The sequence below is a fragment of the Rhamphochromis longiceps genome, linkage group LG10 (genome assembly GCF_057381845.1).
Source record: "Rhamphochromis longiceps isolate RC_006_pf linkage group LG10, R_longiceps_female_GT1.1, whole genome shotgun sequence".
In the NCBI taxonomy this organism is placed as follows: Eukaryota; Metazoa; Chordata; class Actinopteri; order Cichliformes; family Cichlidae; genus Rhamphochromis; species Rhamphochromis longiceps.
This window is the reverse complement of record NC_140566.1, coordinates 20,720,815-20,745,088: the sequence shown is the minus strand read 5'-3', so window position 1 is coordinate 20,745,088 and position 24,274 is coordinate 20,720,815. Positions and strand designations below refer to the sequence as shown.

The 24,274-nt window shown below is 39.4% G+C and overlaps 1 protein-coding gene and 1 long non-coding RNA gene across 3 annotated transcripts; both read left to right on the top strand.

Moving 5' to 3' along the window:
* The first annotated feature begins 592 nt into the window (after positions 1 to 592).
* On the top strand, positions 593 to 13,563 carry LOC146660797 (calpain-1 catalytic subunit-like). 2 transcript variants are annotated; one of them, XM_085420829.1, is made up of 13 exons: positions 9,426 to 9,534; positions 9,617 to 9,883; positions 10,024 to 10,111; positions 10,572 to 10,687; positions 10,788 to 10,921; positions 11,016 to 11,205; positions 11,309 to 11,371; positions 11,534 to 11,619; positions 12,044 to 12,115; positions 12,297 to 12,454; positions 12,602 to 12,759; positions 13,030 to 13,041; positions 13,168 to 13,563. In XM_085420829.1, the coding sequence occupies exons 1-13, from the start codon at positions 9,457 to 9,459 to the stop codon at positions 13,363 to 13,365; spliced, it is 1,620 nt and encodes a 539-aa protein (XP_085276955.1). In that variant the 5' UTR covers positions 9,426 to 9,456; the 3' UTR covers positions 13,366 to 13,563. The 2 variants fall into 2 exon arrangements, with proteins under 2 accessions (XP_085276954.1, XP_085276955.1); XM_085420828.1 differs by lacking the exons at positions 9,426 to 9,534; positions 9,617 to 9,883 and adding an exon at positions 593 to 829.
* Positions 13,564 to 22,315: 8,752 nt separating this feature from the next.
* LOC146660796 (uncharacterized) lies at positions 22,316 to 22,767 on the top strand. Its single transcript, XR_014913557.1, has 3 exons — positions 22,316 to 22,347; positions 22,492 to 22,560; positions 22,721 to 22,767. It is a non-coding gene; the product is annotated as an uncharacterized LOC146660796 (long non-coding RNA).
* The last annotated feature ends 1,507 nt before the right edge of the window (positions 22,768 to 24,274 follow it).

Sequence of the window (24,274 nt, the reverse complement as noted above, 5' to 3'; positions counted from 1 at the left end):
GGGTTCATTGAGAACATGGTTGTTGTTCAATAATAAAGTTATTCCTCAAAAATACAACTTGCCTAATAATTCTGCACTCCCTGTAGTCCAATGGCTTTGCTTTGGAAATCTGACGCAACTGGTAAAAGCTGTTTTTTACCACAGTGGACACCTGTTTCTCAAGTTTAAAAGAGCCATCCAGGAACACTCCGAGGTTTCTTACAGTGGGCGAGAGATGGCTAGCGAGAGGGCCAAGGGCATCAGCTAACTGGTCTTTAACATGTCTGCCACATAGATTTGTGGAAATTCATCAAATCTGACAAAACAGCAGGCTCAGAGTGAGGCCTTTCTATCTTTTTTTTTTTTTACATTATATCCAATCTACATGTTTAGGGTTGGGACTCCAGTCTTATGTATTACATTGTCAATATATAAAAGAGGGTGTGTGCTGCACATGTCACATCTTGCAATTTCAAGGAGGGATCAGTTGGTTGTCACCGTGCACAGGTAATAATCTCTGTTCCTTTCAATGATAGCTCTCACACGGAGTTAGGTGTCTCTGAATTATTATTATTTTCCTTGCACCAGAATCTGTCGGAAGACTTTGATCATCATCATGGCTAAATCTGAAACTTGTCTCGTCAACTTGCATTACCAGGATGGCAGCGAGGGAAGCCCCTCCAACCCTGCCAAGTTCAAAAATCAGGACTTCGCTCAGATAAAAGCTGACTGCCTCCGGAAAGGAGAACTGTTTGTGGACAATGAGTTCCCACCAAACGGTCTTTCTTTGGGTGACCTGGGTGATATGAGTTCCTCACAGGAGAGTGAAGTGAAATGGCTTCGACCAGCAGTAAAATCATTTTAATCATTTTAACCTGGACAGGATGTCAGGTAAGTGACATGGCAACCACACATCACATAATTTAAAAGAATAAACACACATCATTTATCTATTTTAAAATGCGCTTAGACTGCATGGGTCTTTTCTCCACAGACATTTTCAAGAGCAAATCATCTGATGGAGTGATCCACCTGACATGGGATGAGGCAAGTATATTTCCATAATTTCCATACATTTTTTAAAATGTAAATATGCAGTTTCTTTTGATAAGTGTTACTATTGTCATTTACAATTGTGTGTAATATGCAAGTGTTACAGTTTTTAATGTGTAAACAAAACTAAACAACATTCATACACAATGGTCATTAGTTATACTTGCAAGTATTGGGTTTCATCCCCTTTTTTCCTCAGAATTGCTTTAATTCTTTTTTGGTTATTTCTCAAATATTTTGGTCCATGTTCATATGATAGCATCACACATTTACACATCCATGATGTGAATTTACGATTCCACCATTTCCAGATCTGTTGACTGTGACGGCCAACTGAGTACAGTGAACTCACAGTCATGTTTGGGAAACCAGTTTGGGATGAGTTTTGTCACATGATGTGTTATCTTGTTGAAAATAGCCATCAGAAAACAGTTATTTTGCGGCTTAAAGGGATGGACATGGTCAGCAGCAATACTCATGTGGGCTATGGTGTTGAAGGGATGCTTAAGGGTCCAGCAGACTGAACCATTAACACAAGGTAGAATGGGTCCATGTTTTTTGTGTTGTTTATGACCTACCATCCATATATAAAGATTGTAGGGTATTTTTCCTTTTCTCAGCTTACAGGAGTGGTACCTGGTGAGGTATCCTTCATCTTTGGGCCGTCTGCTTCGACCTTTGAAGTGCTGTGTGTTCAGAGATGCTCTCCTGCATTCCTGAATACCTGCATACGAGTGCTGTTACTGTTGCCTTGCTATCAACTTGAAGTAGCCTGGCCATTCAAGCACCTCACTGAATACTTGGTCTTTGTGGACCATCTTGTCCAAAGATTTCGTTTTGCGGGGAAATCCAAGTAGAACAGCAGTTTCGGAAATACTCAGAACAGCCTCTCTGGTACCAACATCCATAACACATTCAGAGTCAGTTAAGTCACAAGTAAACAGAGAAAATTAATTTTACTGCATAGACATTAGCCATAACCAATGTTCCCTCTAATTTTTCACGTGTCTGAGCGAACACACAAACTCCCTGAGCAATCCCTTTGACCACTGTGAGCAACATCAGACGTGTGCACTGTGGTCACGCCGGCATCTTATCCATCCAAGTTACAGTACATGGTTTATTAAAATAATCAAATTACAGCGTTTACATTTATGTTAGACTACTTTTAATTAACTGCTTTAGCCCACTTACAATAAAAAATTATAAATAAATCTTGTTCATGAGCTGTGTATTGTGTTAACACTATTGGAAGTAAAAATAACTTGAACTCCAATTTCGAAAACACAACTTTTTTTTTTATAAAGCTCTGACTTGTATTATAATAATAATAATAATAATAATAATAATAATAATAATAATAATAATGGATTGCATTTATATAGCGCTTTTCAAGAACCTCAAAGCGTTATACAATTCCACTATTCATTCACTCTCACATTCACACACTGGTGGAGGCAAGCTACAGTTGTAGCCACAGCTGCCCTGGGGCGCACTGACAGAGGCGAGGCTGCCATATCGCGCCATCGGCCCCTCTGGCCATCACCAGTAGGCAGTAGGTGAAGTGTCTTGCCCAAGGACACAACGACCGAGACTGTCCGAGCCGGGGCTCGAACCGGCAACCATGCAATCGTATGAGTCTGTGGTCTGGGAGAGAGTCTGTAACTCTCTGTCTGCAAAATACAGTATATAATGACCAATTTTGGGCAATTAATTATATAGTTACTTCTTCAAAAAAGTAACTCAGTTTGGCAAACAACAAAGTTTTTTGCAGCTATTTTTTTTTTAACGCAGCCAATGCGCTTTTAAATAAACATTTCAAACTATTTACAGAACAATCAGCTGTTCTGCATCAAATCTGATGCCACACAAATTATTTGTGCCACTCCAAAAAACATTTCTGTCCACTATGAGATAAAAGAGAAAAAAAGCCTGATACCTGCAGGCCTGACAACAGGAGATGTATCACTCCTGTAACACCTGTAACATTCAGCAGTCGCCTCATTGTTCTGACACACACAACAAAATTATTGACTACACTGCACACTGACTACACAAGATTTGCGCTGAACGTCTCAAATCTCTCACATCTCAAAACACCGCCGTCACTCCTAAAACTTCCCCCCGTTTCTTAACAACAAGATGCCACGTTGCCATATCATTTTTTGATTGGTCGACATGGTACTTTTTTGGACCAATAGGAAAGGTGGGGGGTGGAGTTTGTTTTTGCTCACAGGCTTTCGAGCGTTTTCCTTATAAAACGCCGTTTTTACCGTTTCTTCCCGCAGTAAATATAAACAACGACAGTATTCAGGAAGAAAACCAAACATTGCATATTTTTATCACAACTCTGGTTTTACGTGGCCTATCAACACAATTTAAAAACTGGTATAAAGTCAACACTTTTTCTGTCAATTGTTCCGTCTGTCCTGCTCACATCTCCAATGCTTGTACACGTTGTCATTAACGTGGCTTCACTCCACATCAGCCACGCCGCTTTGCTAGCTAAAACACCGGTGTCGGCACCAGAGATGGGCAGTAACGCGTTACTGTAATCCGATTACTTTTTTCAAGTAACGAGTAAAGTAAGGGATTAGTATTGCAAAAACGGTAATTAGATTACCGTTACTTTCCCGTAGGAACGCTGCGTTACTGCGTTACTAAAACCGTTATTTTTTTTGCGAGAATGTCTCATGACAGTGACGGAAGCGAGTGTGATGTTCGTGACAAAAGCTGTGTGCAGATCAACAGTGGATCATATATCCAGTGCGGGAGAGATTATGAGCGTGCAGCGTTTAAAGCGTGGAAGTACTGACCTTACTTTGAGTTTGATTCCATAAAAAGTGACAAAAACATTAGTTTCCGTTGTGCGTGGGAAGAAAACTTCTTTTTACAGCGAAAAAAAACCCCCTAAACTTCCAAGCAAGCACCAAGTGCGCTACCACGTAATGGGAAACTCACAGAGAAACTCGCGGATTCTTCCACTGACCGCTGCGGCACACCTGCACCAGGGTAAACCTCCGCCTACGCCACTCCTGCTTTACAGGTGAAAATAGAGCAAAAGGACCGCTAGTCTTTGACTTTATTTATTTTCTGCTGTGTTTTACTTGCATCTATTTGAAAGAGTGAGTGTAAACACACAAAAAAATTTATGTGCTGGAATGTGCAGAAAATAGGTTTAAATGTTAAACAAATTTCTTCCAGTCAGAGAATGTTGCATATAATTTAATTTTTGCTTGATGCATAAAGTTAAAAGATTAAAACTAATAAAACAAGTTTTAAAAAGGGACTTTTCCATTTGATTATATTTTGTATGATGGATTATGCAGAAAAAGTAGAATTGGGCTGAAAGATCTATCGCTTTATTACCTATTCAGGTTGTAAATCGTGCTTTTAAAAAGTAACTAAGTAACTAAGTAATTAATTACTTTTGAAAATAAGTAATCAGTAAAGTAACTGGATTACTTTTTTGGGGAAGTAATCAGTAATTAGTTACTGATTACTTTTTTCAAGTAACTTGACCAACACTGGTCAGCACATAAGGACGCTGTCATAGCCTGTCAATGACGTTCGCTGCGTATATACGTATCGGCTGAACTATGGGATAAGGTGGCATCGTTCTAATCCCATATGGGAGCAGCCAGTCACTTACTGACTAACACTGCAAAACATGATTGTTGAAGTATTAATTTGAATTTCAATTCAGGTTAGTTTTTTTTTGTGCACAACGCAGATTTTGGACATAACCCTAACAAATTTAAATTGAAAAAAAAAAAGCCTCTTTTTTTTCTTTCAGTGGTCCATCATTTCTATGTACAACTAGACCCAACAAAATCAGGAGACTTGCTGTTACAGGAATAACGTCTTCCTTCACCAATGGGAAAGCAGGACATTTTCTGTCAGGGTGACAAGGCTGACAACATAACCCTTTTTGATTTGCTTGGAGAATCACCGTAGACCAGTTAATCTTTTGTGATCAGTCCCTTCTACCATTTTTTCATATAAATATGACTGCAACATAGACATTCACCATGTGACACCTCCACTGTCTCACCATTTGTTTTCAAATAATTTCATTAAAAAGGCAACAACAATATAAACGTGGTTCAGATGGATGTACTACAAAGCAAGTTAAAACATATCCAGCTCTCTTTGCATCATCTCACTTAATAAAAACTCAGTAGGAGGTAATTGTTAGAAAGAAGTTTTTTGATAGTTTCTTTTTAACATTGATTCCAATATATGCTAATAATAGAGTTGATACACTCCTCGTTAGATATAAGCACACAGTGTGAAGGGTTAACTCAGAGGCAGGAGAGGTAAATGGCTAAACACTTACACAGTTTCAAATAGGGAGAGACTGCTTTGACATTTTGTGAGCAGTGTTGCCAAGGGAAGCAACAGCTTTGCACATGCACAATTCATTTGCAGTTTGTACGCATAGGGGTGAATATCTCCTGCTCCGACATAAGGTAGGGGCGACTGCTGCATGAGGACTAGCTGCCACCTGCCAAGTTTTCTCACACAGGACAAGATCCCTGATTGGAAACCCAAGACCACTGACATGCAAAAGGTCACAAGGAGAACACAGTGGAATCTGCTCACCCATAGCCAATCACAAACATTTCCCAATGTCATGTGTCTAATATATGCTTTGAGCTATAACCTGTAATTCACTTCTCTGTGTGCAAACTGCCTGACATACAGAAGTCCACAGCTTTGCAACCCAACTATTTAAATGCATAATAATAAAATAGATTATCTTCTGAACTCCTGAAAAAGAACACCACATAAAGTGTATTATGACAAATAGTGATGGGAATTGAGAAGTCTGCTTGTCTAACAGTCCCACTTATCTGTTAGTGTGTCAGAGGAGGAAAATACCGGTGCAGACAATATGCTTCTTAGTATTGGTGGTAACTCTCAAAGGCGGGTATTAAGAACCGATAAGAGTATCGGCAAGGAATTAAATCAATACGTAATATTTGTAACGGAATGAGAGTCAGAAAATTATTATCAGTTCCCATCCCTGATGACAACACTCATCAACTTTCTTAAACTGGTCTCTAGCCCAGGCTTTCTGTTTCAGGATTTGTGCATCTTCAAATCTAAGGCAGCGTTTGATACCTAATTTCCCTCTTCTGCACATAACAGGTTAATGCAGTATTGTCTACTCCAATCAGAGACCTTACAGTGTGACCAGGTCATTCAAAATCTCTTAAGTAGATAATCTAGATAGCACAGCTATGTACTATGAATAAAAGAGTTACTGAAATTTTTTTCATTCATTGTTGAAGTAAAAATGGTAAATGGTCTGTATTTATATAGCGCTTTACTAGTCCCTAAGGACCCCAAAGCGCTTTACATATCCAGTCACCCACCCATTCACACAGGTGATGGCAGCTACATTGTAGCCACAGCCACCCTGGGGCGCACTGACAGAGGCGAGGCTGCCGGACACTGGCGCCACCGGGCCCTCTGACCACCACCAGTAGGCAACGGGTGAAGTGTCTTGCCCAAGGACACAACGACCGAGACCATCCAAGCCGGGGCTCGAACTGGCAACCTTCCGATTACAAGGCAAACACCCAACTCTTGAGCCACACTGTGGTGCTTACATGCATGTTAACTCTGAATATTACCTGGTTCAGGGCAGGTTATGTGCTCAACAAATTGTATGTTACCATAGGGATCTAGTCAGGAGAAAAGAACCACTTTCATGAGGCATTCGAAGTCTGATTTTAGGCCAAACATACCTCAGTAACCCATTAATCTCCCTTTGTAGTACACCCCTCAGTTCAATGACTTAGATTAGCAGAGGTGAGGCACAGCAGACAGCTCAACCCATATGGAAAAGAAATAGTAAAAACTTATATGTGATTACTCATGAAAGTGGCCACTTTCTCATTACTTTCATATATTGTTTTAGTAAGTATCCAAAACATACAAGTTTCATTATATAATTTTTCAAGGGATCTTACATCTGTTTTCAGTCTTACATGCTTTTCATACAAGTTTCACACAAGACAGATACAAACTTTATAAGATTTATATATATCTTTTCCATATGGGAAGGCCTGTGCCTCGCAGCTTTGTGGAGTTTTGTCTGCAGAGGGTCCTAGTGCTGTGGAAAACGTCACGCCTCATTCCTGTACCAATGACTCCACATCCTGGAGACCCCCAAGATTGCAAGCCTGTTGCACTGACTTCTCACGTCATGAAGATGCTGGAAAGACTCATCCTCGACCAGCTCTGACCTATTTTCAGGCTACATCAGGATCACCTTCAGTTCGCTGCAGGTTGATGCGTCTCTTGTGTCCTGGATTGTTGATCACCTCACAGGAGGACCACAAGATTACAATATCACCGTACGTTCTCTATCATATTGAGACTATCTCTCCACTCCGTTACATATTCCATATGTAATGAGGAGACAGTGCAATTGAAGCCAGAGTTAATTTACCAACTTGTGCATATATACACAGCACGCCTCCATTGTGGTCATGAGAGGCGACCATGATCAGTGGTCACCTCTCATGACCATGATCAATGGACATGACATAAGAATTTACATATTATTGATCAAGGAACTGACCTCCCAGCCCATTGTTCATTCAGTGGGCTGGTTTCAGTCATTATGCAAATGTATGTTTATAAGATTGTGGAAACCTGCAGTTAGCTGAGACTGAAGAAGTCACTTGGACGAGTGACGAAACATTTCTCCCACTGAAAATGCTACGTCCATAGGAACAGAATCAACTTTTGGAGAATTACTTACCTGGATGATTGAGCATGCATCAAGACGACATTTAACTCATTCACTGCCAGCCATTGGCAGTGAATGAGTTAAACCCATTGACTCATTCACTGCAATTGACGGCTATAGACGTCAATGGCAGTGAATGAGTTAACAATATTTCATAATAAACTTTATTGTATTTTATTACAAAAGCAAGAACTTAAAATTGCATTACCTCATCATCTAAAACCTGAGACTTGGTGATGTACAGGATTCCTATACAGTATCTGCATTTTTACAGACACATCACTGTACATTACTATCACAACCACAACACTCTCTCTCTCATTTTCTTCTCTCATTCCAATTAAATGAACATTTCTACAGGTAACAATCACAACCACTTCAACTAAATAAGATTTTCTTGTTTGTTTTTTTCAGTCGACATTTTCAGGGAACATGATATGGTATTAGCTTCGGGCAGCAAAGAAATATGTCAGGCATCCTTTGTTACGCTAACATGTTAAAACATGGTAAAATGTGTGTGACAGCTCTACGATAAGAGCGAGCTTGTTTCAAACTCCAGGCCAAATGCACACCCCATATTTAAGTGAAGTACAAGAAAAACAAACGCAGCAATCACTCTTTGTGTAGGCACTGCTGGAAAAAGACATACTGAGATGTATTTATTTGTATTGATCACTGTGTAGAAATGTGGTTAAATGATTGAAACACTGGAAACTGATCTGCTCACTGTAACTCAGCCAACAGTTTTGTCAAAACATCAGTTTTAATGAGGAACAGAAATAATAGTTTTAACACACTCCTCCTCATATTTCTGCCTCTTATTCCAAAAACATGAATATGATAGTGGTAAATATCACAACCACATTAACGAAATAAGGTAAAATGCTCATGACAGTTGTCCCAACTTCTAACAGCCATCTAAAACTTTTTGTAGGACCAATGCCCAACATGTAATAAATAAATATATAATTTCCTTTATTTGATTTCAAACCCCAAAATTTACTGTCATTACCTCAGCCTTTTTTCTGCCATAATACCAATACAAGTTTCCTTTTTCTATTTACTAAATAAGACAAACATTAACCCGAGTGACCAGCTGGAAAGAAAAAAAATAACTACTGGTAATGTTTTTAATTACATTTAATAATTTTAACTGAAAGATAGACTCAACAGGATAATGTAGTAGCAGCAGCACCTTTGAAGAAGATGATATTTTAACATGTTCTCCTAAAAGACGTGGAAAACTTCATTCTGATCACAAAAACAAAGCAAACAAACAAACTGTATTTATTTATTCAGTTATATTGTGCTAAAATGAAAACACTACATTATTTGATGCCACAGTGTGCATGGTAAGAATGTATATACAATTTTTTTTCTAATACAAGTGTAAGCACAGCAAATTATTGAAAGTTAGACTTCATGCCTGGTTGTTGACTGTGTGTGAACATGTCCAAACCCATGCTGGATTTCAGCAGATGGAGCAATATGCAAATTACAAGAAATCAAAATATCAGGTGTCATGGTTCTGCATCTGTTTTTTCCAGAGAAAATCTATTTTGTTGTCCAACCCATTCCTCTCAGCCACAGCCTATAATAGCTGTTCTATATTTTTGGGGGTGGGATTTCAAACTTGTGTAAGACAGTGTGAATATAAGATGCTGCACATATCACATTTGGCAATTCCAAGGTGTTTCTCTTGCGAGGAAGAATCAATTGCTTGCCACCGTGCACAGGTAATAATCTCTGTTCTTTCAAGCAAAACCTTTAAATTAGAGTTTTGTGTCTCTGAATTTATTTATTTTTTCCTTGCACCAGAATCTCTCTGAAGACTTCGTCATCATCATCATCATGGCTAAATCTGAAACTTGTCTCGTCAACTTGCGTTACCCAGATGGCAGCGAGGGAAGCCCCTCCAACCCTGCCAAGTTCAAAAATCAGGACTTCGCTCAGATAAAAGCTGACTGCCTCCAGAAACGAGAACTGTTTGTGGACAATGAGTTCCCACCAAACGGTCTTTCTGTGGGTGACCTGCCTGATATGAGTCCCTCACGGGAGAGTGAAGTGAAATGGCTTCGACCAGCAGTAAAATCATTTTAATTATATTTATTTTTCTTTCACTTTCAAATCTGATGGATTGTTAGTTAGCGTTTCTGTACAGTAGGAAAAACAGATTCTTTTTAAATGCTTGTCAACATCACATTTTTCTCCACTGTCTTTTCAAGGATTTATTGAGAAAACAAGGAAAGAAGGATCAGCCTGCTTTCAGTAAAGATGGTATGTCACGATTTGACTTTGGACAAGGCAACGTGGGTAAGCAAAACTTTCTTATTTATAGCTAATGACAATGACAACTATGTTCCACAGTTCAGTTCATTTTTATTTTAAACATGTACGTTCACGATCATTACATAATATCATTCCATTTTTTTTGAAAGGGAGTAGATAGACGTACACACTTATTTGGCCCTACCCCCTCAAATTTTACATCTCATTCATTTAATTTTCTTTTAGTCTTAAATTAAACAAACAAACAAATGAAACCAAAACAAAACCAAAAAAATCACAATATAGTTTCTTTCATATAAATAAAGACAGAATATGTAAATATGCAGATTCACAAATAATGTGTTAACCCCGTTTTCTTCATTCTTATATTTGTTTAAAATTAGTTTTGGTTTATGTTGTTACTTTCTTTTATTTCTGCTTTTAGACTGTTCCATAATTTAACTCCGTCAGCTTGAGAAAACTATTAGTTTCCTTCTTTTATCAGGTAACTGCTGGTTTGTGTCTGCAATATCTGCACTGACCTTTCAAACAAATCTGATGGAACAAGTTGTACCAATGGATCAGTCCTTTGAGGATTATGCAGGAATATTTCACTTCCGGGTAACAAAGGATTAATAAATGTGTCTAAAGAATACTTTTACAAAACAGAAACACAACACACTGGTTATTAATCCTTATTAAGCTGTTTTCTCTGTTTCAGTTCTGGTGGTTTGGAAAGTGGGTAGATGTTGTCATTGATGACAATCTGCCAACGAAAAACAAGCAGTTACTGTTTGCGTCCTCGAAATGTGGAAATGAGTTCTGGGCTCCTCTGCTGGAGAAGGCATATGCCAAGTACAGAACCACGTCACACACTTTCACGTAAATCAGTTCAGAAGGTTCAGAAAAGATTTACAAATATTTTTCTTTCTCTGTGTGTCTCCTTCAGACTTTGTGGTTCATATGCAAACATGCGTGGTTGGTCATCATCAGATGCCTTCAAAGATTTCACTGGAGGTGTGAACCAGATTTACTATCCCACAGAGCCCAACGCACCGAGTTGCGATGAGCTTTGGCTGACACTAAGCAGAGCCACTAAGTGCAAATCACTGATTTGCTGTACGACTTCGCGTAAAGAGGTGAGAAATAAATTTCTAGAGAAACAATAAAACAAAACAACAATAATTAAAATCAAAACCAAAGAACCCTCAATACATAATTTATCTTGCGTGTCTTTTCCAGGATGCAATGGCCAACACTGGATTGGTGATGGGGCATGCCTATTCTGTCACAGGCATCACTGAGGTAAATTCTTGAGTTTCAAAAGTATATTCCATCTAGGAAAGGGGCTTTTGGTACGAGGTTAATTGCAGCAAAATTGTAACAGTGTCAATTAAAGAATACTTGGTAATAATGATAAAGAAGAATTTCGTTTAAAAAAAAAAAACTTTATTATTTCATCTGAAGGTGGAATTAAACGCCTCTAAAGTACGACTGGTGCGAGTCATGAACCCATGGGGCAGACGGGAGTGGAACGGAAAATGGAGCGACAAGTACTTGACTTAATCAAACAACAAACAATGTCCATATACCACTGACAATGACACAATTTTTACTAGTGTTGCACCTACACATAATCAACTCATTATTATTATTATTATTTAATTAAAAGCTGTTTTTTACAAAACCACAGCAGGGAGTTCAAGAATTTCTAAACATGAGATAAACAGTATAGTTGGAACAACATCAGTGGTCAATCAAAAAAAGAGTGAGAGAGAGAGAAAACACATATGCGTGCTGTGCAAAATGAAAATGGCCAGACATCCACAGAGAACAATACTGGTGGATGACCACAGGATGCTTTCTGTTATAAAGAAGAACAACTTAAGAACTTCAAGACAAATGAAATTGTAAATTAGATATATCTGTTTTGCAGCATTAAAGTCTGTAATTAACTTATTTGTTTTGTGTTCTCAGGTCAGATTTGTGGGACAAAGTAAGTCCAGAAGTTAAAAAAAAGTGTTTCGACTGTGACGACGGAGAGTTCTGGTAAATTAGAAATTTTGCACACTGTTTACTCTCAATATTTTAAAAAAGCATTTTAAAAACTCAAAAACAAACAAAACAATCACACAATCATTTTGATGCATTACCAAAGAGTTTATGTCTTACTGCTTGATATTTAATGTTTATTTCCTATTTTATCTCTATCTGCTCATCTGGCTGTCAGGATGCAAATGGAGGACTTCTGTTCCTGTTTTGCTAAAGTATACATCTGCTGTGAGACCCCTAACTTTCTTGATGGAGACTTAAAATGTCAGTGGAATTGCATGATTTACGATGGGAGCTGGGTAGCAGGGACATCTGCAGGTGGCAATGTGAAACACTGTAAGACAAGTTCACTCCTATCTAAACTTTAACTATCACTAAAGGAATATTTTGGTTTTTACATTTTTCATTTACCTGTACAAACACAAAACCCACCATAAATTTCTAAAACCTGTAACTAACAAATAAACTGTTTCCTCTCTGTAGCCACCTTTGCAACAAACCCTCAGTATCGCATTCGAGTGACTGTTATAGACAAGAAGGAGCCAGGAGACAAAAACATCATGCTCTCCCTGATGCAGAAACCTCATCAGGGAAATCGCATTGAGATACGCCTCCACAAAACTACACTTACCATCTATAAGGTATTCATCCTGAATCCGCTTCCTTTAATTTAAATACTTGTTAAATACTGCAACTGATTACCAAAGGACAAGAAACTAAATCTTTAAAACAATTGTATCACCCTGTTATTAAAACACAAGCGCTTTTCCTAATTTAGCAGCTGAGTTAGTAAAACAATAATAATAAAAAATGCCTTCACTGATTTCACATTCATTATTTAAAGTTACTATGGAAAATGGTTCCTGTGAAACAGTTTAATGAAGTTATTCTTGCCATTTTCCAATTAACAGATTCCACCAGGGGTAAGTGAAAACAATAACAAATATATGAAACTGTCTGTGCACCAAAAGTAAATTCAGCATTTTAATAACAATGTATACTTAGACTCAGAAGACTATTTCACTAAAGTTCCTTCATATTTCTCCCAGACCCCACAAGGACGCCTGCAACAGGATTTCTTTCAGAGGAACAGCCCTGTGAAGGCAGAAAAGACTTACAGCACTCGGCGAGATCTCATTGAACTCCACAGTCTGGAACCTGGAGAGTATGTGATCATCCCATCCACCAAAGAACCCAACATCACTGCAGATTTCGCTCTCGCTGTCTACACCAAGACTGATGAATAATATCATGTAAAGAATCCTTCACATAATGAAGGATTAATATGATTAACTCAGGATAATAAACTACATGAATTATTTACTTAACAAAAGACACCATAGGGTAATTTCCTATTTGTTAGCCAGACATCAGGTGTGTTATCTCTGCTGGCTGTGAAATATGGGCGGTGGGGTTCAAAATGGTCACATGAGTCCAGTGTTGGGGAGTAACGGAATACATGTAGCGCCGTTACGTATTTAAAATACAAAATATGAGTAACTGTATTCCGTTACAGTTACCATTTAAAAGGGTGGTATTCAGAATACAGTTACTTTGTTGAAATCAATGGATTACACTGCGGTACTTTCCTGTTTCATTTTGTCGCGGGTCAGGACTGTTTGGGTTTTGTTTGACAGCTACAGTACGTTCTGTTGTTCCAGGCGGCAGCGTTACAGTTGCCATGGTTACAGGGCGACGCTCTCTCTCTCTCTCTCTCTGCGACTGTGTGTTTCCTGGGTGAGAGAGCGCCTTTTCGTTGTTGTTGTTGTTGTTGTGCTAAGCTAACAGGCAGAATGCTACAAGCATAGCTCTAAAGAATGTAGCATCATGGGCAGTGTAGTCGATGTTGCAGGGAGAATGGACTGCCATACACGTTATGTGTCTGTGAGCGCGAGGAGGGAGAAAAAGGGGAGTGGAAAGGTACGAGTTGTCATCGAGGAAAAACGGGAGCTGGAAGCATGTAAATATAATAATAACCACTTCAGCCAAGAAGAGTGCCTGACGAGCCCAGTTGTAAGTAAGCTATTAAGACTCGACTGTACACTGTGTTCGTGTTTTCCTCCGAAAACAACAAGTTCCGTTGGAGCAGACTTTCGACGCCTCTCTCTGTCTCTCGCAAGAAAAATTGACCCACACAACAAAGTAAAGCTATTTTTCGGCTACGAGCCGACAGGGACCCCGCCGTATTAGTCAGAGGTCCCTTTACTACAGTTCGGAGTCGCGGATCTTCAGTAATAGTAATAAATCACACAGCAATAGTACATTCACGTTGTTGTAAAAAGCATGATAATATATTAAGTAATCCAAAGTATTCAGAATACGTTACTGTCATTGAGTAACGTAATGGAATACGTTACAGAATACATTTTGGGGCATGTATTCTGTATTCTGTAATGGAATACATTTTAAAAGTAACCTTCCCAACACTGAAAATAAAACAGGATGATTTTTCAGCTCTGACTCTGTCTGTTCTTGTTTTCCCCTCTACTTTCAATAGAAAATATTATTTGCAACATTAAGTGATGTCATCCTCAGTATAAACCGTTACACACACTGTGCTGCCATAAGGAAAATATTTATAAGGTAAAAAGAAAGTTGGAAAATTACACAAGCTTGTGTAAATAAAGCTTGTGTAGCTTATTAGTTTAGCTTAATATGTAGCCCCAGATAATAGTATGTTTTGATGGCCAATTAGCAGCATTCTATAAAGGGCTGCCAGTCAGAGGTGGGTAGTAATGAGTTACATTTACTCTGTTACATTTACTTGAGTAAGTTTTTGAAAAAAAAAAGTACTTTGAAAGTACCTTTTTTGCACGATACTTTTTACTTTTACTTGAGTACATTTGTGAAGAAGAAACGGTACTTTTACTCCGCTATATTTGCAAAATTCAACTCGTTACTTTTTAAAAAAAATAATTAGTTTAACACATTAAATAACATGCCACCAGTGGAGTTTCCGGTAACTTTTTTACCAATCAGATGTGGCCATGCAGTCACATGACCAATTTGAAACACAAAAACATCCTCCAACCACACACACCCTTATTTTGCTCCATTGAGGTTTATTTCACACCTCAAACATTTAGTAAACAATTAAAAATGACAGGTAGTAATAAAATAAACTACTAACTCTTTTACACTATGTCCACACCTACACGGGTATTTTTGAAAACGCAGCTGTTTCGTCCACACGTAAACAGCGTTTTGAATCACCGAAAACGGAGATTTTTTAAAACTCCTTTTTTGCGTTTACGTGTGGACGAAGAATACAGAGTTTGTCACACAACGTCAAAGGTATGTACCTTTTTTTCACGTCACACTGTGCGCCACGTTATTGTTTACATGAGATGAATTGCAGAATGGCGGATAGAGACAAAATACTGTTAATCTGACTATCTTCAGTTTTTACAGGCTTACATACACACGCAGTTACTGTCCCTCCATTTACGAAGGCAGAGGCGTCACGTTGTGAATATTTTATGTGTAGTTGTTTTTTTACCTGTGTAATAATATTCAACATTGCTATCAATACATTTTTCAAAAAATGCCTCTCTGTGCAAAAGGGGTTCAAAAACATAAACAACTGTGGGATACTGTTTGTCTGTGGTTTGAACCAGGGGAACAAATCACGGCAGGATCAGCCTGATATTATTTGTATCCCGCTGTAACTTTACTGTATAAAGAGCAAACATCTCCAACATGTCAGGAGTAGTTAGTCATTACAACAAGTGTTTGTGAACTAAAAATTAAGAATGTGGGATACTGTTTGTCCGTGATTTGAACAGCCCAGCGCGTGCTCCCGACGCAGGGAAAACCAATTCTGCTGAGGAGACCTACCTTGGCACTTGTGCAGGTGAAGCCAAAGGGAAGACATGCTTCATCATATTTTATAGTCTTTGGCTTAGAATGAAGTTGGTTTGGAAACATACTCAGCGATGCTTCATCTCCTGCTTTGCGTTTCTGTGGCCGCTTGTGCTAGCAGTGTCCAAGCGTTTTGGTTTTTTCCCCCCCTTTTCATACCGTGCCTCCCCTGCAATGGCTCTGCGCCCCCCCTAGGGGGCGGGCCCCACACTTTGTGAAGGTCTGAGCTAGCCCAACTGCAGTAACCCTACAAACTGTTGTTTAGTTTTCTGCCTAAATTTATGTCAGAAGTGATACCAGAGCTGTACGTTTTAATCTTTTCAGAAATCTCTCAGTCAGAACATGCTATATTATCTTTAGATGGAAACGAGCGAGCTAATGCCCTGCTACCTTCTAATTCTGTTATACTTCATAAATCCTGTTTTCATGGATGCCTGGATTTTAAACTTAATTGTTACACCGGGTAGAGCAGCCACAATGCTCATTTTATTAAAGATCAAAGAATTTAGACAGTTTTTTAACTCTCAGCGATGCCGCAGTGTTCGTTTGACATAGGTACCAGAGGCAGAGTTTGGACCTGGAAATGGCTAATGAAGCCAGACTTACGTCCACACTAATGCGTTTTCAAACGTAAACATATTGTTTTCTCTCCGTTTTGGCCTCCTGTCCAAGGAAAAACGCAACGTTTTGAAATCCCTCCCCGACAGAGCATACATTTCAAAACAGAGCCGTTCAGTCGCAGTGTGGACACTCAAAAACGCAGACTTTCTAAAACGATGACGCATTTTAGTCATGTGATGCAGTCATGTGACCAAATAAACAAAGATAGTGGAGTGCATTATACAGCAGTTGTTTTAATTGCTCTCAATTTTGGCAGCCCTAAAAAGGATTAATATCAGCTTATACATGCTCCAGATCTTTCTTCAAATTCTTTAATACTTAACCGCTTTTGCGCATGCGCAAAAAAAAACGTAAGCGCTTTTGGCCGTTTTAATGTGGACGCACAACTCTGTGAAAACAACTGAAAACTAGTGATGTGCGATACCACTGATTTCCTTTCCGATCCGATACCAAGTAAAATTCAGGGTGGTATCGACGATACTGATACCGATACTTTGTACAAAAACTTATTGTATCTCAAATTATAGCGTCATAATGATTACAGGACATCAGATTACTTGTTCTTATAACTTAATAATGCAGAGTTCATCATATAGAAATAAAAAAAACGTAAGTTGTGCCTGCATGCAGCACTAAAGGACTCCGTGCGAGACGTCTGTCTCGCCCTAGCAGCACCTGTCCCTCTCCTCCTCTTCAGTTCGCCTCAACATACGCTCGTCATATTCTGTGATATGATTTACTCTGAGTTGTTTGACAAGGTTAGTGGTGTTGCCACAACCATACATGCCAACCCTCCCGATTTTTCCGGGAGAATCAAGAATTTCAGTGCCCCTCCTGAAAATCTCCCGGAGCCACCGTTCTCCCGAATTTCTCCACCCGGACAACAAAATTGAAAAACAATATCGCCGAATTCATAGCTCGGCCCAGCCAGTTCCAGTTTCCAACAATGGCGCAAGCTACTTAGTTTTAATATTACTCTTATTTCTCTTTCTGGGTTGCAAAAAATCTTTTAACATATTTTCAGGTGAGAATGTAGCTGTGTAAACTATCTGAGCCGACCGACACATCGTCTTCAAACCCCCGCGGTCTTCCGCTACTCGGGTTAAACATGATATATAAGTCACTTTGATAACTTAAAAATTTTATTGTTTGGCTTTTTCATTGTTTTATTTCTTCATGAGTAAATCGGTTTGGCTGAGATTAAAGTTATTAGATTAGATTCAATTTATTAATCCCTCGGGAGGGTTCCTCTGGGGTTTTCACACAGCTGAATAAACGTCAAACAGAAAACTGATTAAACAAAGTGTGAGACGGTCGAGAGTTTACGTCAGCGCCCGGTTATATTTTAGATAGCAAGGAGCAGACAGCAGAGTTTCACTCCACCGAGGGAGCTCATGACGTACTACCCGGCTTTCTTTAGACCGCGAAGGTGGAAGCAGCCTCTGGATTTGGACACCACCGCTGTTTCCGGGCTGGCCAATAATAACAGTGACATTTAACGTATTTTATCCGATAAATAAACACTGTAAAATGTATTTATCACCCCGCCCAACAGCCCTTTTGAATGTCTCCCTAATTCTGAGGTCTCAAGGTTGGCAAGTATGGCCACAACACCTCACTTTTTTGCCACATGTATCGCAAACCACGTCTCAGCGGTTTGTGGAGGTAAAGTATATCCGCACAATTATGCTCAGCCATTGTTGTGAGTGCGCACGCCAAGGGGCTGCGAGACATTTATACAGCAGTATTTCGCACATGACTATGAATCAGAATCAGAATCAGAATACTTTATTGATCCCTGGGGGAAATTATTTTTTGTTACAGTGCTCCATTTTAAACCAACATTAAGACAAGACAGACAATACGCTAACTAAGAATAGTACAATATATACATATATGTACATACATACATACATACATAAGTCACTTATAAATAAATATTTGGAAAAGAAACATGTGTAGTTGTAGCAGCAAACAGTGTGTTAAGTGGATGCGTTGTACAGGGAGATGGCCACAGGCAGGAATGATTTCCTGTGTCGTTCAGTGGTGCTTTTCGGTAATCTCAGTCTCTCACTGAACGAGCTCCTGTGACTGACCAGCATGTCATGGAGTGGGTGGGAGGTGTTATCCAACATTGTCTTTATCTTGGACAGCATCCGCCTCTCCGACACCACCTTGAGGGAGTCCAGCTCCATCCCCACAACATTGCTGGCCTTACGGATCAGTTTATTAAGTCTGTTGGCATCTGCGACCCTCAGCCTGCTCCCCCAGCATGCAACAGCATAGAGGATCGCACTGGCCACCACAGACTCATAGAAAATCCTCAGCATTTTCTGGCAGATGTTGAAGGACCTCAGTCGCCTCAAAAAATAGAGACGACTCTGGCCCTTCCTGTAAAGTGCTGTGGTGTTTTTAGCCCAGTCCAGTTTATTGTCAATGTGTACTCCAAGGTATTTATAGTCCTCCACAATGTCAACACTGACCCCCTGAATTGAAACAGGGGTCAAGTGTTTCCTGGTCTTCCTGAAGTCCACGATCAGTTCCTTGGTCTTTGCCACGTTGAGCTGCAGATGATTCTGCTCACACCACGTGACAAAGGAGTCGACCACAGCCCGGTACTCTGTCTCATCATCCCTGCTGATGCATCCAACCACCGCAGAGTCATCAGAAAACTTCTGAAGATGGCAGGTCTCTGTGCAGTGGCTGAAGTCTGTGGTGTAGAGGGTGAAGAGGAAGGGGGAGAGGACAGTCCCCTGTGGTGCCCCTGTGAAAGGTGGAAGAGGAAGTAGTTCCTTTGATTGTAGAATATCCGAATGTTATAGTTTCTTTCCACTGTGTTCCTATTAATGATAAACTACAAATTTATCCTAAATTACTAAAATATCAATATTTTAATGTGAGAATTGATTCTACAACATAAATGATTGGTATCGGAGGAATTGATATTTCAGGATCGATCCGCACATCACTACTGGCCGATGTGTAAAAATTATAGCTGTCGAAATTAACGCGTTAATTGCGATAATTAAATTTTGGAATTAATTACGTTAGAATATTTAACTATTTAGCGCAACACGCAGATAAGTCGCTCCCATAATTCCACTTGATTTGTTTACCGCGCCACTGAAAATGGAGAAGCAGGAACAGGATGGCCTTCTGGATGGGGAATTTAAATACAAGAAGAACATAGATGGGACAATAAACAAACGCGTTGTAATTTGCACTCACTGTAGTAAAGAGTTTCAATTTCACCGTTCAAATTCGACCTTAAAATACCACCTTAATGCCAAACACGCGATTGTCGGGGCAGCTGCTTCACCTGGCCTGCGTCAGACCACTCTTAGTGAACGCAGGCCACTCGGTAAGTCTTCTTTGGACAAACTGACCGACAATATAGCCAAATGGATAGCAAAGGACTGTAGACCGCTAAGCATTGTGGAGGACAAGGGCTTTGCGGATGTTTTAAAGGTTGCATCTCAGGACGCGTCCTACAAGCCCCCAGCGAGAAGCACAATAACAATTCGAATCCACGAACTGTATGAAACGGAGAAAAAGAAAAAAGAAGAGGCTTTAGTTCACACAGAATGCGTGGCTCTGACAGGAGACCACTGGACATCATTGAGTAATGACAATTACTTTTTTACAATTACTTCTTTTTACTAAAAATAACTCAGTTGTTTGGTGGTGGCTATGGCGGAGCTTCCACAGATTCAGTAAAATTAACAAGTGGTGGAGGCCAGCAGGTGGATGAGGGAGAGGGGAGTCAAGGAGGAGCAGAGACCCGAGGCAGCCGCCGGTCCAAGTGTCAGGTGAACTGAACTTCAGGTAAGAAATTATGACCTGCAGTCTATCTGGGTCAGATATAAACCAAGTTTAGGTTGGAAGTTGGAATATGGAATATGAATATGGAAGTTGCTTGAAGACGTTTCACCTCTCATCCGAGAAGCTTCTTCAGTTCTAAGGGTCAAATGGTGGAGAGTCCCAGATTTAAACCCCGTGGGAGTATCCCCCCAAAGAGGGACAAAAGGACCCCCTGATGATTCTTTACCTAATCACATGAGCAAAGTCTAAGGAGTTTGGAAAGAAAAGTGTCTGGACTTGTTTAAGTTGCTTGAAGACGTTTCACCTCTCATCTGAGAAGCTTCTTCAGTTCCAAGGGTAAATGGTGGAGAGTCCCAGATTTAAACCCAGTGCGAGTTACCCCCCAAAGAGGGATCCTCAATCTAATCACATGAGCCGAGGTGTAAAAATGGGTTTAAATCTGGGACTCCCCACCATTTACCCTTAGAACTGAAGAAGCTTCTCGGATGAGAGGTGAAACGTCTTCAAGCAACTTAAACAAGTCCAGACGCTTTTCTTTCCAAGCTCCTTAGACTACAATGACCTGGATGACTGAGAACCTTTACAGACACATGAGCCAAGGTGTGAAAACGGGTGTGGGTCACAATCAGCCAAGGTTTCGGGTGAGCTCATTGTGAAACCTAGCCCCACCCTATCATGTGATTTCCTGAGGTCATATGGCCCAGGGTGTGAGTGGGCGTTAAGGCGTCTGGGAAGGGATCTCAAAACTGGATTATAGATGGCAGACAGTTGGTGTCGTAAACCACCACCTCTGTTCAAAGATGGTCGCTCACAGTGGACGTAAATGGCTTCTTTCACTCCTCTTTCTCAAGCTTCTCAGATGAGAGGTGAAACGTCCAGACGCTTTTCTTTCCAAGCTCCTTAGACTACGATGACCTGGATGACTGAGAACCTTCACAGATTTAGTCAGCATTGATTTAACTTGAACAACATACACTGAAACTTGGGAAACAATTTCATCATATACATTCCTTCATGTACATTCCAGGAGGGGTGGTATGAAAAAAGAATGCTTGGACATTGCTAGCATAATGGACGGGGTTCCCACACAAATCCAAACCAACTTCCTTCAAGCCAAAGACTAGAAAATATGGTGAAGCATATCTTTGTTTAGGTGGTGGTGGTGGTGGGGGGGGGGGGCAAACATTTTTCTTATAAAACAAAGGGGGGCCTAGCAAAACAGTTTGGGAACCACTGACTTAAGGAGAATGGTTTGGTTTCACCTTCAGTGGACTTCAGTAGTCCTGCTAAGACTCTTTATGGCTATCATGATCCTGAAACGTCACATCCTGTTTTCTTGAGATCTTGAAATAGCTTGATGACAAATGTTAATTGTAAAGCTTTAAACCTTCTCTTCTGCTTCTAGGCCCTGTCAAGGAGGGGAAGATGAAAAAGATGACCATCTTTCTGAGGTTTGAAAAATCTGTGTTGTATATTTTTCCTCCAAGTGTTATAGCCTCTATTTCACACTGCTGCTGATAAGAAAGAGATAAATTTTGCTCTCTTGTAGATCTGAGACAAAGACAATGAGAAAGCCACTGATGAGGATCCAAACTATGCCTTATTTAAACTCTATGCTGATCAGGTGTCAATCTTTTTCTCTTTCTTCAAATCTTTACTTTTTCCTGATATGCATCGATACATTTTAGTTGTTTCTCTGCCTCTTGGTAGAATGATGAGCTGCTTTCTGTACAACTCCAGAAGCTCCTGAATGACAGATTCCCTCATGGTAAGATGAACATGTGTGCTATGAAAGGTTCAAAATCATCATTCATATCTTGTTGTTGATTGTTTGCTTTTATAGAAAAAATTAATGTTTTTCAACAGGGAATGGCCACAGGGGCTTTAGTTTGGATGCCCGCAGGTGTATGATTGCCTTGGTGGATGTATCCTAAATTATACAGTTATTTTCCTTTTGCTTTTATGTGATGCCACACCCAAAATGATCAAAGTTGATGATCAAACTGACAACTGGCCACATTTCTATTAGGAGTAAGAACTTTTTTGTAAGATATCCTTAACCTGCACAGCTCGATCAAAGGATGACAATGACCTTTACTGAATTCTCAATTCTCTGGAAGAAGATTCAAGAATACAAAGTAATGCAGCAAGTATAGTCTCCAAGATTAATACATAATTTAATTATTTCTTCAACTTTTAGAGTTTTTTTCCCCCAAAAAACTTTCAGTTTAAAATTTTAAAAATGAGATATGTTCAAACTACTATTTGCTTCTAAATGTAAGTTCATCCTGCTTGTAGAATCTCTTTCATCGCTCTGATGTGAATGAAAATGGATCCCTGTCTGACGATGAGCTCCAGAAGGCGATTAAAGCCGCAGGTAACACTAATTATTGTCACATTTGAACACATTTAAGTGTAGTAACACATTTGGAGCTTGCTTCGTGTTATAACTGGAGAACTCCTCACTGTCTCCTCGTGTCTTTATCAGGAATGGATGTTAATGATGCCAGTGTGGGGCTGATGTCGTCTCGGTATTCAGGCTTCTCCACCACCTCTTTGGAGGAGTTCACCACTCTCATGTTGCGCCTGGATAAGATGTCAGGTAATAAATCCACATCTTTTATCTATTCCAAAATGTGCTTAGACGTCTGTTGCATGGGGGTTTTCTCCAGACATTTTCAAGGGCAAATCATCTGATGGTGAGATCCACCTGACCTGGGATGAGGCGAGTATATTTAATACCACTTAATACTCTTTAATGGTGCACTTTAATAAAAGTGTCACTATTAATTAACCTTTGCTATTGTGTGTAATTATAATATTAGGATAAGTAAGAATTGCCTTTTACTATTATAGGTGTGTTAAGTGTAAGTGTGTTAAGAAAATGACTCTTTCAGTCTTTTATCCATGCATAATCATGCATGTTACTATAGTTTTATAGAGTAAATTCAGAACACATGAGAGAACTGTAATACAGAACCATTACAGTGCAGAAATTAGCCATAAACGAAATAAATTGTACGTCTAAAAGTTGCCTTTTCTTTCATTTCAGTGGTCTCTCATCTCCATGTATAACTAGACCAGACCAAATCAGGAGAACTAAAAAGATTCCTGCAATCATACTTGCTTTTAAGTCTTAATGCACCAGCTTTTACAGGGGTGACCAGGCTGAGATTATGTTTTTTTCCTTTTGCTTTTTCTTTCTTTCAAACCAAACCACTGTAGGCCAAAAATGTGATCTTTTTTGTCCATTTCCTTTCATAATTTTCATAATACAAAATGTTATCATTATTCAAGTTACCAGCAATGGCTAGCAAAAGTTCCATTCATAAACTATTAGGGTGCCATGGTCAGATAGGTATACCTGCTAATTGGTGCTTAGTAACTTTATAACATACTAGAACTAGGTTTTAGAGCCAGCTTAAGGGGTGCAGTTTGTTTTTTTTTTTTTTCAGAGGGGGGGGGGGGGGGGGGGGGGGGGTTACTTGCGGAATCCCCAAAGTATTTAGACCAAAAAATGTAAACCATTTTCTTTATTTTTCCTTTTTTGTTTAATATTGTTGTGACACAAATGAGCAAACTGATTATTTGACAGTTAACAGTGATCAATATCTGTGTTTGAGCAAATTATACATTAAAAAAATGCCCATGTTAAGTAAAACATATTGTGAAATAGGCATAATAGTGACTCAGCAGCATTAATGGTGAAAGCAAATAAATATGTTTAACTGTCAATTCTCTGTATCTCCAACTTTCCTTTGCAATGATTATATAGCAATAAAAAATGATACCCTCTGAATTCTCTTTTGTACTTATTTCAGTATGGAATTAAGTCTGACCAGGAGCAGTAGA

Excerpts from the sequence above, each read along its gene's own strand:
- LOC146660797 (XM_085420829.1), top strand. The coding sequence starts at position 9,457 with ATGCTGCACATATCACATTTGGCAATTCCAAGGTGTTTCTCTTGCGAG. Across the intron at positions 10,688-10,787 it reads CAGGAATATTTCACTTCCGG|TTCTGGTGGTTTGGAAAGTG; the intron begins GTAACAAAGGAT and ends TCTCTGTTTCAG. Across the intron at positions 11,372-11,533 it reads CTGTCACAGGCATCACTGAG|GTGGAATTAAACGCCTCTAA; the intron begins GTAAATTCTTGA and ends TTTCATCTGAAG.